This window comes from Buteo buteo, chromosome 25 (genome assembly GCF_964188355.1).
Source record: "Buteo buteo chromosome 25, bButBut1.hap1.1, whole genome shotgun sequence".
Lineage (NCBI taxonomy): Eukaryota > Metazoa > Chordata > Aves > Accipitriformes > Accipitridae > Buteo > Buteo buteo.
This window is the reverse complement of record NC_134195.1, coordinates 19,742,056-19,757,581: the sequence shown is the minus strand read 5'-3', so window position 1 is coordinate 19,757,581 and position 15,526 is coordinate 19,742,056. Positions and strand designations below refer to the sequence as shown.

Genomic DNA, 15,526 nt, shown 5'->3' with positions numbered 1-15,526 from the left:
AACTTAAACAAGCAGGCCTACTTGTAAGCATCAATTCCAGAGCAAGGCTAAGGGCTGGGAAGGAAGGTCAGATATTAACTGATTGGTTACACAGTTGAACACTGCGGGTCTGGCCTAATGCTTTAATATTTGTTTTCTATCAGTGCAATTCCACTAAAACACACATTTTCACATGATAAAAATCTACATAATACCACAGTAAATCACACCGCTGAAAGTTAACTGTTAACACTTCACAGAACAGAAAAGATTTTTCTTGGGTTTTTTTCAGTGGAATAATAGTAAGCGTCTCTTTGTAACATTGGCTTACACACCACTTCCACCATATATAGATAAAAGCCTGTATTCGCTTTTTAGTCCTGGCTGGCTTTTAGTTCACCAAGAGCTATTTTCTCATCTCATGCCCCTAACTCCTATCTCTGACAAATCATGTGGTTGGAGAGCTTCAGGGCAGAGCCTCAGCCCAGAGAAGCTGACCAGCCTCAGCTGTGTTACAGCTGGATGGGCACAGGAACTGTCCTTAATTCCTCCAGCTAACACTCACCAGGCTTCTCTGCTCAGCTGATACATTTTAGCCTTGAACTGCAAAATGCCTGCTGTGCGTTTGTAAAAGGTATCCCCATTAATGCCAAGTATGCAGTTCTATTGGGTTTATACAATAGCGTGAAACAAAACACCTTCCTCTGTGCCTAAAACATGACTTTGGCAATTTATTGACCCATTTCACCATCTAGTCCATACTCCAACAAGGAAATTCATGATGAAGGAGGTTATGTTTCCAAGCAGTATTACTGCTTTGCTGCAAGAACCTAACCTCTCAGGCGGGGCAGCCATTCTTCCCTGCATTTCCTTAGGTCTGTGAGTTGACACATTCGTGTACTCAGAAAACCGGGACTCAATGCAAGGCCCATTTCCTCTCATTGAAACATTCACAATAGCTCAAAACCAGTGAAGAAACCAAAACAGGGACACACAGTATGAACATAGTCTTCTACAGACCAATAGACAGCTGTGAAAGATACCCAGATTCAGGTGGTTTTCCCAGCTGAGAGAAGAAACATCTCCTTGACTTCTGATAAATACTCCATTCAAAGCATTCAGATAGTTAATTTTAAAGTAACTTTAAGTTTTCCAGAAAAAAAACCAACAGGGCTATTACTCGAGTGAGAAGAACACTAAGGTGGTAATTTTTGAAAAAGAAATGCTTCTAGCATACAGCCACTGGGAATCCTGTTGACTCTAGAACAAAAACAGGTATACAAGCTTTAGCTATTAGATTTCCTTCTATTCATTTTTCTGGGTAATCTCTACCACATAAAAATATTAATTTGCTCAGTTCAGGACAAATGTCCCAGTTCAAGAGAGGCTATCCATTCAGATATTAGCTTCATGCCTTTATTTATTAAACAAAGATGTAAATTTAATAATGTATTTACATAATTGCCTGAAATAAACACTTGTCTGATCCTGCCTTAATTTCTTAACAGTTGCAGGACATATCATCTCACATTGCAAATCTGAACTCCAAACTGAGATTGTCACAAGTCCTATTTTCCAATTGCTTTAAAAAGATAAAGCAGAACTTCATTTTTGCTTTCATTTGCTAGCTGCCTTCTCCCTCTTTTACACTCTATTTTTCATTCCTTTTTTTCCTGTTACGACATTAGCTCTCAAACCAACTTAATAATCTCACACTTACTTGCAAGAAGTGATTTATTTAAGGAATGAGTCCATGCTGAACATTCTGCAATGCACATAAGTATGTGAACTGCAGTTTTGGAAACAGTTTGTTTACTGTAAATGAAACTTACGTTCTGTGAAAGAACTCTTGCTGAAGATAATGAAAATTCCAAGTACTCAGTACCTTGGGGAAAAAAATTGCAGCACTTTGAATATTTTTAATGGAGTTACTAGTGAATATTCCTCTCAGATGTAGTGTTACCATTTTTTCCCTTTTATTTCTTTACGTATTGACATTACTTAAACCCACCTAATTTATTCAAGTCATCTTCAAAAATAACTTTTAAAACTGATTTTGCACTTTAGTGGCAGCATCTACATAATATCAATACAAAATTTTAAATTATACAGTTTCAACAGAGATACCTTCTCATATCTATGTTTCTAAAACACTTATTAAAGAAGGATAGTATTACAAACAAATCCATCTGCTGTGATACCACTGCTCTCCACATTCATTACAAATAACGTAAGTCAACATTTGTTCATCTGGATTTGTGTTTCGCACCCAACCTGGAAGAAATAGAGTTCCTCTGGCTATCATAGTGACAGTGCAATCAAATTTTTCACAGCGCCTACACTTTATTTTGTTTGTCTGTGTGCCATTAATAACTTGTGGAAGCTGATGTTCCCAAACAGATGATTGTGCATACAGAGCCCTGAGCTGTTTCAGTTCATCGCTGGCCATTTCCATCACTGTCATCTCAGCAAAAGCCTTTGGACTCAAAGTCCCTGAAAAAAGTTTATGTTTTAAGTGGCAACTTTTAGGGTTCTTCAGGTTAGAGACTTTGCTTCTGATGCAATTTTTGTACTTTTTCTCATTTTTAGCATGAAGAGCAAAAATATGTTCTTCAATTTCTTTAGATAGCTCTAGCCATTTATCAGTTTCTTCTTCGTCTCTGGCAGAACCGGTCAAAGCTTTATAAAGAAGATCCGTACATTTACACCTCAGAGCTCTCATCAGATCCTGCTGCAGACTTGCTTCCTTAACAGGAGGTTTAGAATCTTCATTATCAGTGTGTTGTTCCTCAAAAGAAGCAAGCTGATTCACGCTGCCTTCTGTGTTGTTACCTACCACATTTCTAACAGTTTGCGATGGGACCAAAGTTTTAGAACTAGCAGCATCTAACGCCTCCTGCTGACACGGCCCTTCAGACAGCAACTGCTCTCTAGGAACCACACTGAGATGTTCACTTTCCTCTTTCGCATACACAGAAACTGACTTTTTAACTTGCATTGACTGAACACAGTTATTCTTGTAAAGCGCTTTCCACCTTGATAGTAACTGCTTTGCTTTCTTTTTCAACTCTGCTGAAGGGCAGCTCTTGAGTACTCTGTATACAGCCTTGGCAACTTCAGTCCCCTGAAGATACTCTGTAGTCATAACAACATCTTCAAGTTCTTTAAGATGATCCTCAATATCTTGGAAATTGTTCTCAGACAGTAGTTTTTCAATACAATGGGCTCTGTGTACAATATTTTTCTGGTCAGACATTTTTAAACCTGAAAGCGAAAAAATGTTTATCATATTTATTGCAGTTATGACGTTAATTCATTTTCTATATATTCTCACAAGGTTTTCTTTTTATTTTACACTATTTTGTTTGTACACATCACTGGTTTTGGCAGCTTTTTCTTTAAATGGTGTACAGTAGAGTTAGTAGAGCAAATACAAAATGCAGAGGAGTCTGTGTCCTGGAAAAATGCAAGTGGGCATGCTAGTCTTCACTCATTCAAGGAAAATACTGGTGGAAAGGAGAGCCCACAGAGACTTCTGCTGCGGTAGGGTTGACAATTTAAAAAGTAGGGTATGACACTAATTTTTAAGGAAAAGCACAGCGTCTTGCCAAAAACCATGCTAACAAAGACACTACTAGCGTAATAAAAATGTTTGTCATACTTGCTCTTCTACCCATGCACACCACTACAGAAGTTCACAGGGAGATTCTCAACTACTACAAGAAAGTAGGTAACTACACAACCCCTCTGCTGCATGAGATTACAGGTAGACTTGGCAGTGTTTGCGCATTAGTACACTCTAGTACCACTGGACTACCAAGCAGCAACATGTTCTGAAATTCAGCAATTTTCACCAAAAACACTAGATGATCACCCATTGATGTTCAAAATCTAGACAGTTATCAAATGATACGCTTTCCAAAAAAATAAAAAGGAGGCCTTATAGGAAACATATCTCCCCCTCCTCACACATACAGAGAAACAATAAAAATATCTGTCAGGCTTTTACAGTATTGGTGTCAACAAACTGAATTTAATAAGAATGCTGTTTTCAGAAAATCAGTTTGTTTTTCTATCACAGAAATTTAAAGTCTATTAAAAACCATGTCTGGGACCTTCTGCTATAACAGGTACTTGAATAACCTAATGATTTCACACTGTTGAATACATTCTCTAATAGCTTCCCAATAATCTCTAAAGGCAGATTTGTAAGTAAACACTGCACTAATTTAATCTGAAAGTTGCAATGACATGGAAGTTTACTGCAAGACTCCAGACACAGGGAGATCATTGCTGTCATCCTTCCAGAACACATATGCAAAATAATCTTCCTCAGAAAAACTGACTTATGTTTCAACTTTTGGAAACATGTATTTAAACCTCTCTTTCCATTTTTCACAGTTTTCAAGCATCTGACTACAAATGAACTCAGTACAAATTGCAATGATACACAATAATAGAAAAATCAAAGTGGGTCCAAAACCTCCACATTGTAGGTGCTTTTTTGGTTGTTGTTGGGGTTTGTTTTGTTTTGTTTTGTTTTTAAGCCAGTCACTCCTGTAACTATACCTTAACTTACCAAGATTTTTTCACAAAACCTTATGTTTTTTTCCATTTCAGACTTTTTCCTCAAGCCTTTGTTACTTCAAAAGAATAAAATTAAACAGCTAATGTCGGCATGGTATCTGACCAAAACCCACTGATCTAAATGACTCTTTCAAGCACCTGGTGGAGATGTCACAAGTTTTCAGGCCTTTTGAGGAACTTTTATATGTCACCATAACTTGATATTAGAGATTTCTTCAATTACTAAACAGTAAGCAGCTAAACACATTTTATTGGGAGCTGCAAAGCAAAGGTTGGGGCTACTGTGCAGCAAGCTTAAGTGAGCCTGACATAACTCAGTGGATCTTAAGACCCAAACGCCCTTCTGGTTCCTACATGAACCTCAACCTTTCACTTGCTATGCAAGAGATCACGTTATATCTCTTCCCAAAGTTTCTCTTTATAGCTGCTAACAGAGAAGCAAGCCGGACTACTAAACTTTTAACTGAGGTCCCCACCACTGCCCTTTCCCTTGCTAGCGCTGGCATCATATTACAGTTTGATTATCAATCAGGGCAGGGCAGCTCAAAAATAGTGATACCTGCAAAACAGTTTCAAAACAGCGACATCTACAAACTCCTAATTGCTATTTTTGGAAATTCTTTAAAGACACATCCCTCTATATCTTAAAAAGTACCTGCTTTCTTACAGCTCTAGCATTATTAAAGCATGCTCCCATATATTCTGATGCATTAAACAAAAGAAAAAGGGGATTTCAGAATGCAGTCTCTCATGGCTTGAGTAAGATTTCAATTCCTCTTTATCAAGCCCTTTAACCAAAAGATGTGCAGTGCATTGCTATATGCAAATTTACACACACAGAGTGTTAATACTACTAATGTTACTTCTGTTTGCTGAAAAGGAGAATTAAATGTAGAATGCAAAATTGAATGGTATGCTGTGAGTGTTAAGCGTTTGTCTCTTCTTAGGAGTTAGTCTTCTAAACTTGTGCAAAAAAACAGTGTTTTGTCTGAAGTTGCAAACAACCCGATTCTACTCCAGAAAAAGTCATCTGCCTGATAGAGACTGATACAATGCTAGCTACACATGTCCATATTTAAAGGAACTCATAAGCAGATTTCTTGCACAATCACTATTTCCATGATGAAATTTCCAGAGAATGGGGGGAGAGGAGAGACAAGTGATACAGCTGGGTAATTTCCATGCTCTGTTGCTTTCTATGAGGACCAGCCCAGCTAACTTGTTTTCTGCATGACAGAACTAAGTTCAAACTTTAGATAGGGCTTCAGAGCTCCACAAAAGGAAAGGACAGAGACAGAGAGAGTAAGCACAAACCTTCATCCATTTCTATAGACCAAGCTGACCTCCACAGTGAATGCTCTGTGCATTCACTTAACCTGTATTTAAACAGCTCATTCTTGTTTGACATTTTGAAATCCTGTGAAACCTCAATAATGGCTATTACAGAAACTGATTTACTCCTCAAGAAGCTGCAGAATCAGAGAAACAGGATGAATTTTTCAAATACTTAAGTTGAACTCTATGCATTGTCATACTGAAAAGCACATTTAATTGCATCCACTCATCTGTTCTGCTGCAGGAACACTGCAGAGGCTGTGAAAGTGGAAAGAGGTGTTTTCTTACGTAGGGCAGCCATCACTACAGCAGGATGGTTCCCCGTCTCCTGAACACTAAGTAGCTGACATTAGAAAATTATGATCTGTTGATCTACTGTTTTTCATGCAGTCTAGGGCAGAGTTGGTGATACAGTTATACGCTCAGCCAGTATGACTGCCCTGTGCCTTAGAATCAGTTCTGCTCCTTCCCACATACTCCACTTGAAAACATAATTTTCTTCAGTCCTTGTACCTATCTGTATGTATTGTATTATGCTACACATCCCATAAAATATACTTATTGAAATGCAAGACGACTTCATGAATTCTCAATATTTAGTATACAGGACTATGGACATGCAAAGAAATTACTACACACAAAGTGCTCTGCTGATAATTTGTCCATGCATAGACTTTTACCCTGCGACAAAGGTAAGGGAGGTATTTTGATCTTTCATTGAGGACTATGCTTCATAGAAAGTTTACTCTCTAATATTGCAGGGTGAGGATCTGTACATAAGACATGGTGCATAAAGTCCACAGATATCATCTGCTTTATGGGAGTGGTCCTTGCTCATGGTTATCCACCTGACTCTAGGTAGCCCACCAGGGTGACAAGGTGAAGACATGCCTGTTTCTGTGGCCAATCTCACACAAGAAAATTACATGGCTGAAAAAGTCTTCTTCGGCTCCACAGCTGTGAGTAGGCACTGACAGCCGGGGTGACTAACACAAAGCTTCTGAGGGGAGCCGGAGCCCACGCGTTGGCATCTGCAGCGAGAATGTAGCCATTCTGCCACACGCTCACAGTGAATTACCTTATGCTCACTGGACACCTACAGCTACTGAGAAGGAGCTGACATGCTAACTCATCACCCCACACTAAGATTTTTTTTTCTAACAGGCAAATCTAAGACAACTTGTTTGGGTTGTTTGGTTTTTTTAACTCTCTACCAGATATATAGAAGGCTGGTTTAGATTGGATTAAATGCAGTATATATGTTCTACCTTAGGACTTCTTCCACATGTGTGCTAAGGCAATAAATTAAATTATTAGAAATGTGAAGATCTTCTTAGTCATGCATTGACTTTTTCAAGTTTACGCAATGTTAAATTCAAGTACCTAAATGTTATGGCAGAAGTTAAACAAACTGAAAACAGAACATGGAAATCAAAATATGAACAATGATTTTAAAATAATTTTGGAAACTCAACCACCTAACAGACTACTCGCATTTAAGTCAAAACAATCACTTCTGAAGGAATGCTTTCCTCAATGTGCACAACATATAGCAAAAAGGTAGGACTGAGTGACTCCCTTCAAACTTATTACCTAACTTATTAGGTAAAAACAACAGAAAAAGCAAGTCATCAAAAATATATAACAAGAACAGAACCAAATCCATAATTAATTACTTCAATGGAGTGGGATATTCACTGGTAACTAGCAGATGCACAAGAAATAGCCAGCAGAGAAACCACTAAATAAGGGTAATAAACATGTTTTTATCAGTGACAATAGCGAGGCTTCTGTGAGGAAAGCATTCTTGGAGTGGCACTGGCTTCGTTGTGTGTACCTAGTTTGCAAAGGATTTTAAGATCCTTCAAGATGAAAAATAATACATACATCTGAAATACTACACTAACTACTCAACCATAAATTTCACCTCAGCTTCCAAATTAAAAGGTAGTGCGGTGGAGAAAGAAAAAAAAAAAAAAAAAAAGATGTTTGTGCATTTGTTGGCCTGTAAATCAAGCAACGACTGGATTTATCACCAAGGTTGACAGAGACCATTATTTTACAGGATCAGAAATTAAACAGATTCCTGAACTTACAAAGAACATACAAGGTTATGAAATGGTTCATTTTACTTCTGCTCGCTTCCTTGAAAGAAAAAAAAAAGATGCAACAAAGAGGAGGTTGGGGGAAGTCTCCAAACTTTCTGAAGAGAAAGCAAGTGTTTCACAGAAACCAAACTGCAAGTCCAAATGGAAAATTGTTTTACCACTTGAGGGAGCTGTAGCACAGCAAAACCACGGAGTCTTGTGAAATGTGCATAATGAGAAATTCCAGCCTGTTAAGAAAAAAGACAAAACAATTTCCCTATGACCTTTAGGAGACTTCACGTTTTTAGGGTACCTATTTGCCTAAATCTGGCAAAAAACCCCACCCTGTAAGTCCAAAGGTGCTGGGATACAGACAGGAGGGAAAGAGCGCATCCCTTATCCTGTCATTGTCCTACACGTTGCTCTTTCATTCAAGATTTTTCTAAATTTGGAATTTGACCACTTTTCTACCTGATTTCATGCTATTTGGCAAATGCTGCTGAACAACTATTTGTAAAATTAACTGAATCGTGCTCAGTCAGCACTGTTCTGCTGTCTTCCTAGTTCCAAGAGGTAAGAAATCCAAGAAAAAGAATTTTTTTTCTTAAGTTATGAAATGAATCATGCATTTTTGTTATTGTAGACATGCAAGAACAAAAGTACAAATGATAGTATCACAATTTTGTGCAGTACAAAATCAACACCCTCATCCCTCCTACAACTACACAAAGTATTTCCATCCTGCTTAACTTCAGCAATGCATGAGAACATCCGTTTGAATTCCAAGTGTCCTTTGAAGGTTACAAGGTAGAGATTGACTTGTATTTACAATGAGACTCTGTAATACTATGCTGATGAGGTACTTTCTGGCCAAGTTATTAGGAGCTCTCACACTGACCGCATGGTATAACGAGTCACTTGTGTATACAAGAATAAATGATGGTGATCAATAAAAATCTTGTCAGTCAGTTTGCTCCTGAGGAAAAAAAGATCAGGCTACCTCAGGTTTAAAATATCGTCATCCTGTAATAATACCGAGTTGAATCAGAACTTTTTTAGACAGTAAAACAACTAAGCAGGGGAAAACAAACAAACAAACAAAAAACCCCAGCCTGAGACACTTGGTGCTAACTGCAAAGCCAATCCCTGGAAAAAACACTGCCCTCTCCGAAACCATTTGGGGTAAATGCCTTGTCTCTGCTATATGCCTTACTTGGTTCAAAGCCATAGCCTATTTTGCCTTAGCACAGCTAACTCCCACTGATAAACCAAGACAAACTCAGAATGCATTCAAGTAAGTATGGATGAATGCCTTGGAAGGGCTGAACACCAGTCCTCTTCTCCCTCATCCGAACCTCAGATGTAGATTTTTTTCTCCAAGGAATTCTATGTAATCAGAAGAAAATGCAGACCAAAGCCAAGATAAAGATCAGAAGCCAAGTACTTCTAATGGTGTAATAAATTCTCTGCCAAAAATGTGGTTAATGCTATAGCAGGGACGGTGCATAGCACAGTCCTGGAAACACCAGATTTCATCCTTTGGGCAACCTAAATTCCATATAAACAATGAAAATTATCAAATGTTATTTTAAACTCAGGGCCTAAGAGAAAATCAGAGAATTCTCACAGCCAGCCTCCAGACTCAAAAACTTTCCTTCATCCTATCTACAGTGGGAGAGCAGATACCAAGGATGTCACCAAGAAACAACGTTCCAGGGCTTTTATTCCATCTTCACAAAAATCAGAACTCTTCCTGCCTCTAAGCCAGACTGCCTCCCATCCCTAAAAATTTCTGAACTATACAGAAATTCATCTTCTAAGAATATCCCTACGAATAAAGTTAAGTTAATACAATAATAACTGAGACGATACAACAGCACTATTGCCAGATGTCCATGACCACTGACACCTCACCGACCAAGAGAGTCACCTCTTGGTCAAAGATCCAGAAGCAGCAGAGTACGTGAGCTCAGGATTGTTGCAAAACCATTCCCCAAAAATCTCTACTTCACTTGCAGAATGCTATCACTGTAGTGCCAGAGGCAAAATGCATCTTTTATTCTTCTGCACACAACAGAATAGAGCCACAGTGAGCAAGAAAAGGAAAATTAAGAATACTACATAAAACATTGTTTCAAGAGATTTTCCAGGACAACATCTGGTGAAAGAGTTTGTGCATAATGGAAAGTAGTCTGATAGAACAATAGCTTTGTTCTGCATTTTTTACATCAGTGACTGCTTGAACTACAGTGCTCTTAACTAATCTGGAGCTATACTGTCTCTGCCCTGCTTTTCTCTCACTGGAAACATTATCCCACAGCTTTCTTCCCAAGAGAAGGAGTTTGCAGGGGAGAGAGGGCAGAGCACATTGCATTCATGTGAAGATGCACATAGTAGCCTCTTTTACAAGGCAAATTTTTAATCCTGATTTGGAGTTGCTTCTCCTAGAACCCCCATTTTTAATTAAGATAGAATTCTTATTTCCTTAAAAAAATAATTAAAAAAAAATCAATAGACTGCATAATGAAGTCATCAAGCCTCAGGGATCAACCCCTAAGTAGAGTTGTCGGCACATTTTTCTAATAAGATCAAACATGCATGGATTTAATGAGATAGGAAAAGCTGTTGCCCTTACCAGACTGCTTAGCCACTGGCTTTGTTTGACCTCAGTATATAAGCTGGAGCTCAGGAAAAGACTCATAATATTGCAGCTACACCAAACAAATAACACCTCTGAATTATCTCATGGCAAAAAGTAGCCGAGAAAATTATTTACAACTTCAACGGCTACAGCTGGTTTGAGTTCTAGGAGCTCCAGCTGATGTTACAGTGGACACGCATCCCAGCAGAAGTGTTACCTTGCTAACAGTTTCTTTTAATAATTTAGTTTAGAATTAAACTGATTCTAACTGGAAGATATTTTGGCTTCTCCTGTATCTTGTCTGCCTTACCCATGTGAATTTTTCTACTGAACTGACTGGTTATCTGAGTTAGACAAACACCTTAAACCCTGAAAAGGTTACAAGTAATGCATTATTCCACTGATTGGAAATCTTTATTTCTATTGATATTGTTGAGCTTTTTAATAAAATACTTCTAACGAGTTAAAAAAATAAAGGACAAAATTTACTTTTAAGAAGTTAGACTGCAAGTATCAAGTGGAGGTATTGGCTAATCTCTTCCACGATAGGACAGCTATACAGATTCACAATACATTCTAATACATTAAGATTCAATGGAGCAATAATAAAGCATATATATAGTTCAGAGAGGTTTGTCCTTAACAGTTTCATTTGAAATTTTGTGTAAATAATGTGTGCTTTATTTCGTTTAAAATTTGCACCATTTCACATAAAAAACACTTACATGGTTCCTCTAATCTACAACCAGATTATTTTTCAGCATTAACCAACTTTATTCAAAATCATGCCTTCAAGTTTGAGCACACAGTCACATGAATTTTCCATGGGGCTCTCTGGTTTTTCAAATTTTTATGACAAAGCCTTATGAAAGCTGGCAGAGGAATACCTTTTCTCCTAGCCACCTGTCACTACTTGCCAGTATGAGGTACTAGCTGGTGCTTCCAGCAGGTCAAAAGTCAGGCTTGTGACACACGGGGTACATTTTCAAAACATAAACTACCATTTTGGCCACAATGGACAAATACACATAGCAAGAGTGTTGAATGAAATTTAAGCAGATGACTCAGACATGAATTAATGCTACCTAGCTATGGTAGGGACAGATTGTGACATATGTATTTTGTGCTAATTAATCTGACCTGCTAGAGTGAAGTTTATCAAGGGGTTCAGGCTTTTTGGGGGGCTGCACAGAATTTTTCACAAATCATACAATAATTTTTGTGATTATAAATCAACAGAGTTTCTTGCAAACTAAAGAGTACAGCTTACCATCTGCACAGAAAACCCAAGCTTGCTAGAAGTACATCTGGCATCTTCCTGACATGCCTTTGTCATGAAGAGCAAAGCTTAACCTGGGACAAGTAGAAAACACTAATACCGTTCCTATAACATCACCTACCTTAGTACCCAATCAAAACTTCACTGTGTGAAATTATTTGCACTTTGTAAAATGATTACTTCATTTCCTAACATTCCTGCTTTTCCAATAGTAACAGATTTTAAAACAAAAATACTTTATTACTATTGTTGTTAAATGTGAAAGACAATATGAAGAATATTTCATTATTTTCCCACAGCAAGAGGATGTTATAAACATTCTTCCTCACTCTAGAAACATACCAGGCAATACCAATATGATTTAAGCAGCTTAGTGTCATTGTTTATTAATTAACTACTTCAATACAGTTTAGTCTCCTAAACTGTTCATCTGGATGGATGCCAATGATCATATTAATACTTCCAACCACTTAGGACAGCAGACCAGCCAAATAATTTCAGCAAGGCTGTGACATCTTCCAAGGGGAAGCTGGTTTCTTCAACATACATTAACTGTATTGCCTTATATAGGTAATGCTAACAGTTCCAGTTCATGAAGCGCACGCTCCCTCTTTCTCGACACCATTGGGATTGTATCAGACATCTGGACTCCTCCCTCTGCTCAATGTCTGTGCAACAGAAGCATTCATAATGCTGTCCTCCAAACACTGGGAAATCATAATTCAAAATCCCCAATACACTGAGTTAGGCTTATACACCATAATACTTTTAGAAGTAAAAAAACTGAGAGCTGTTCTGCATTTCTTTTAAGGCTGTAAGCCCCTAGAGTTCCCATCTTTCCACACCACAGACAAAACGATTAGGGGTTTACTTTTTTGAAAAAGTTACACTATCATGTACAACATGGCTCCAAGGACCAGTACTTGAAGAAATCAAGAGTTTTGAGCATTCTATTTTAACTGTAAAAGACTGAAGATACTTTCCCTGTTCACCTATAATGATGATGATGATGTTACCTGTCACGTTCCTGCTTGGTTGGTATTTGAGCTTTCCTCCACTATTTTCTAACTTCCTCTTATATTTCTTGTTCATTTACCTAGAAAGAATTAATTGGGTGGGTTTTTTTAAACCTACTGAAGTGAAGAACTTATTGTGAGCTCCAGCTTTAAAATTGGCTTTTAACTGACAGATCTCATCTGACATTGTTGCAAGTCTACTTATTTTTCAGTCTCCATAAATACTGTTTATATCCTCTTGCAGATGTACTGATTTGAAACCTGGACAGCCTCAACCTGAATAAAGCTTTCCTAAGGTGGATCTCATGTCCTCCTTTCTGCATTGGCACAGAAGTCCAACAGAACAGACTGGCTTGCAGAGAGGAGCCTAAATCAACAAGTAAAAATGTACTTAAGACATATCTATTCAAAGTACATTTGTTCACTTAATCCTTTAGAAACAAAATAGGAATAATTTTGGAGATGAACAAGCAATTCTTTCTCTTGAATACACTTCCTTGACAAAATAGCTTTAAAGATTATTCTTACTCATGTAGAGCTAGCAAAGACTTAAATTCTAGCACACTACAAGCAAAAGTAAATGTTCAGTCTGTAATGTCTTTTTATGGCAGGTTGTGCTGACAATAAAAAAATGGAACATGTAAGTAATAAAAACATGTTTTATGAACCTTTGTGAGCTTTTGATCATTTTTCAGATGAACATAGACTTTCTATTGCTTTAATGTTCAGTTTCTAGTTAAGCCTCAACTCAATAATATTTCTATTTGTTATTCCGCTGTCAGGGACATACTTACATTAGATATTGCTGTATCATTCTTTTACAGGTGTTCCACTGAAAAACAATATAACTTCTTCCCTTTAAAAATAAATCCTTTGTGTGCAGAAGAGCACATATGTTCCTGACTCCTCTACAGAGAAAGCGTGTGATGTAATCAAAGGGTATTTATAAGATATTGCTAGTGCCTGCTACAATTCCTTCTGCTAAAACATTAATACTTAAATATGAAAGTACACAACGTCTAGACATTTGAGAGTCTTGATCATGATACCTGATGTACTGGTTGAAATAAGATGTGAAATACACTTGAAATGAAATGGATTTTTATATACCTAATTATTAAAAACAATACTACATTGAAAAGTGTGAACTCTCCCATTCCTTTCTATATTTATGCCAGCGTTTGACTTGTCTCCAGACACCAATGCTGCATAGGGACCAATATAACAAATACCCCCAAAATTCCACACTACTACCACCACAGATATCCATCCTGCAATTTTCAGGGCCAGCCTTTTCTGTGAGTGGGAATTACAGCCCCTTATGATAGAAATCAGTAGGTTAATTACAACAGCTAGGAGAAGCAGCCCAGCAGCATGTACTTGTCTGAAAGCAGCTGGCGTGTGCCTGGCGTGGAAGCCAGCCGCAGGTGACAGCTTGTCTGCTAGAGATTGGAGTCGGCCTCACGACACCAGCAGCTGACCGGCACCACCGCAACCTGCACCTCAGACACCAGCCCAAAAAACCAGCTGGAGATCAGCCTGCAATCACTCCCATAACACGGGTGGGCCAGTTCGCACAGTAACTGTGCTCCAAAACGCCACTCCGTAATGCCGTGGATACGCTAACTTTGTGGGTTTTGTCCAAATCCTTCACAAGAACCTCCCCGGACCCGTCTAACTTCAGTTTGATCCGCTGCTGTATGGCTTAGGGGCGAAATGCGTCCCCTCCTCAGACTCCGGGCGCACCCCAGGCAGAAAGAGAAGCAAGAGCGGGCCTACCCAGAAACGTCCCCGGCTCCTCAGGAAGCCGTCTCCGCCGCACCCGTTCCCCTTTGCCCCCCTCCGAGGCCCGAGGCGGGGCTAGCAACCGTGCTAGCGGGCAAACCGGGCCTGGGGAGAAGCGGGCCGGTTTACGCCTCCCGGGAAGGGGGAGTCGAGGCCCCGCGGGGGTCCGGCCCGCCGCCGGGCGCCATTTCCTGGCGCTGCGGGGCGACCCCCCCCGGCCCTCGCCTCAGCGCATGGGGAAGGGTCTCCCCGGCATCACCCCCCGGGCAACACGGAGAAAGGAGGGGGGGAAGCTGCGCGCCTCACTCCCACAGCCCCGGGCGAAATGCACAGCGATACCACCACCCCTGCCCCGTACCTCGGCGGCGGGGCCGGCGCCCTTACCTCCACCGCGGGCCTCAACATGGCGCCTCCCTCCCGCTTCCTGCTCCGCGCCGGGCGGCGCCGCCATCTCCGCTGAGCGAGCGATCGAGCGGACGGGCCGGGCTGCGGGGGGGGGTGTTTGAGCGGTTTCGCGCTGGCCCCCGGGCTCCCTGCGAGCCCCGGTACCGGCCACTCGCCTCAGAGCCCGCTTGCTCCCGCTAGTGGGCGGGAGCTGCCCCCGGGCTGAGGAGCCACGTCCAGTTGTCAGGTAGCCGGGGGGGTTGTGTGGGAATTCAGGGTGAGCTCCTGCGTTGCCCCCCCCGGAGCCGCTGCGGGGCTCAAAAAAAAAAAAAAAACCCCAAAACCGGAGAAAGCAACAGCCGTGGAAATAACTTGCTTTCCTGAGCAGCCTCAGGTGTGAAGGCGCGGGTTCCGGTGGAGGCTGCCGCCATGT

The 15,526-nt window shown here is 39.9% G+C and overlaps 1 protein-coding gene across 6 annotated transcripts in view; it reads right to left on the bottom strand.

Moving 5' to 3' along the window:
* Positions 1-15,319, bottom strand: part of LOC142044749 (ras-related protein Rab-9A) — a 34,195-nt gene extending 18,876 nt beyond the window's left edge. The window contains exons 1-3 of one of the 6 annotated variants that reach the window (XM_075057524.1): positions 15,094-15,319; positions 8,168-8,236; positions 1,382-3,243 (exon numbers count right to left, since the gene is read on the bottom strand). In XM_075057524.1, coding sequence (XP_074913625.1) covers positions 2,153-3,243; positions 8,168-8,236; positions 15,094-15,160 — 1,227 coding nt within the window. In that variant the 5' untranslated portion in view covers positions 15,161-15,319 and the 3' untranslated portion in view covers positions 1,382-2,152. Of the gene's footprint in view, positions 1-1,381; positions 3,244-8,167; positions 8,237-14,703; positions 14,725-15,067 lie in introns of those variants that run through there. The other 5 variants (XM_075057525.1, XM_075057526.1, XM_075057527.1 and 2 more) reach the window with 5 other exon arrangements.
* Between the last annotated feature and the right edge of the window lie 207 nt (positions 15,320-15,526).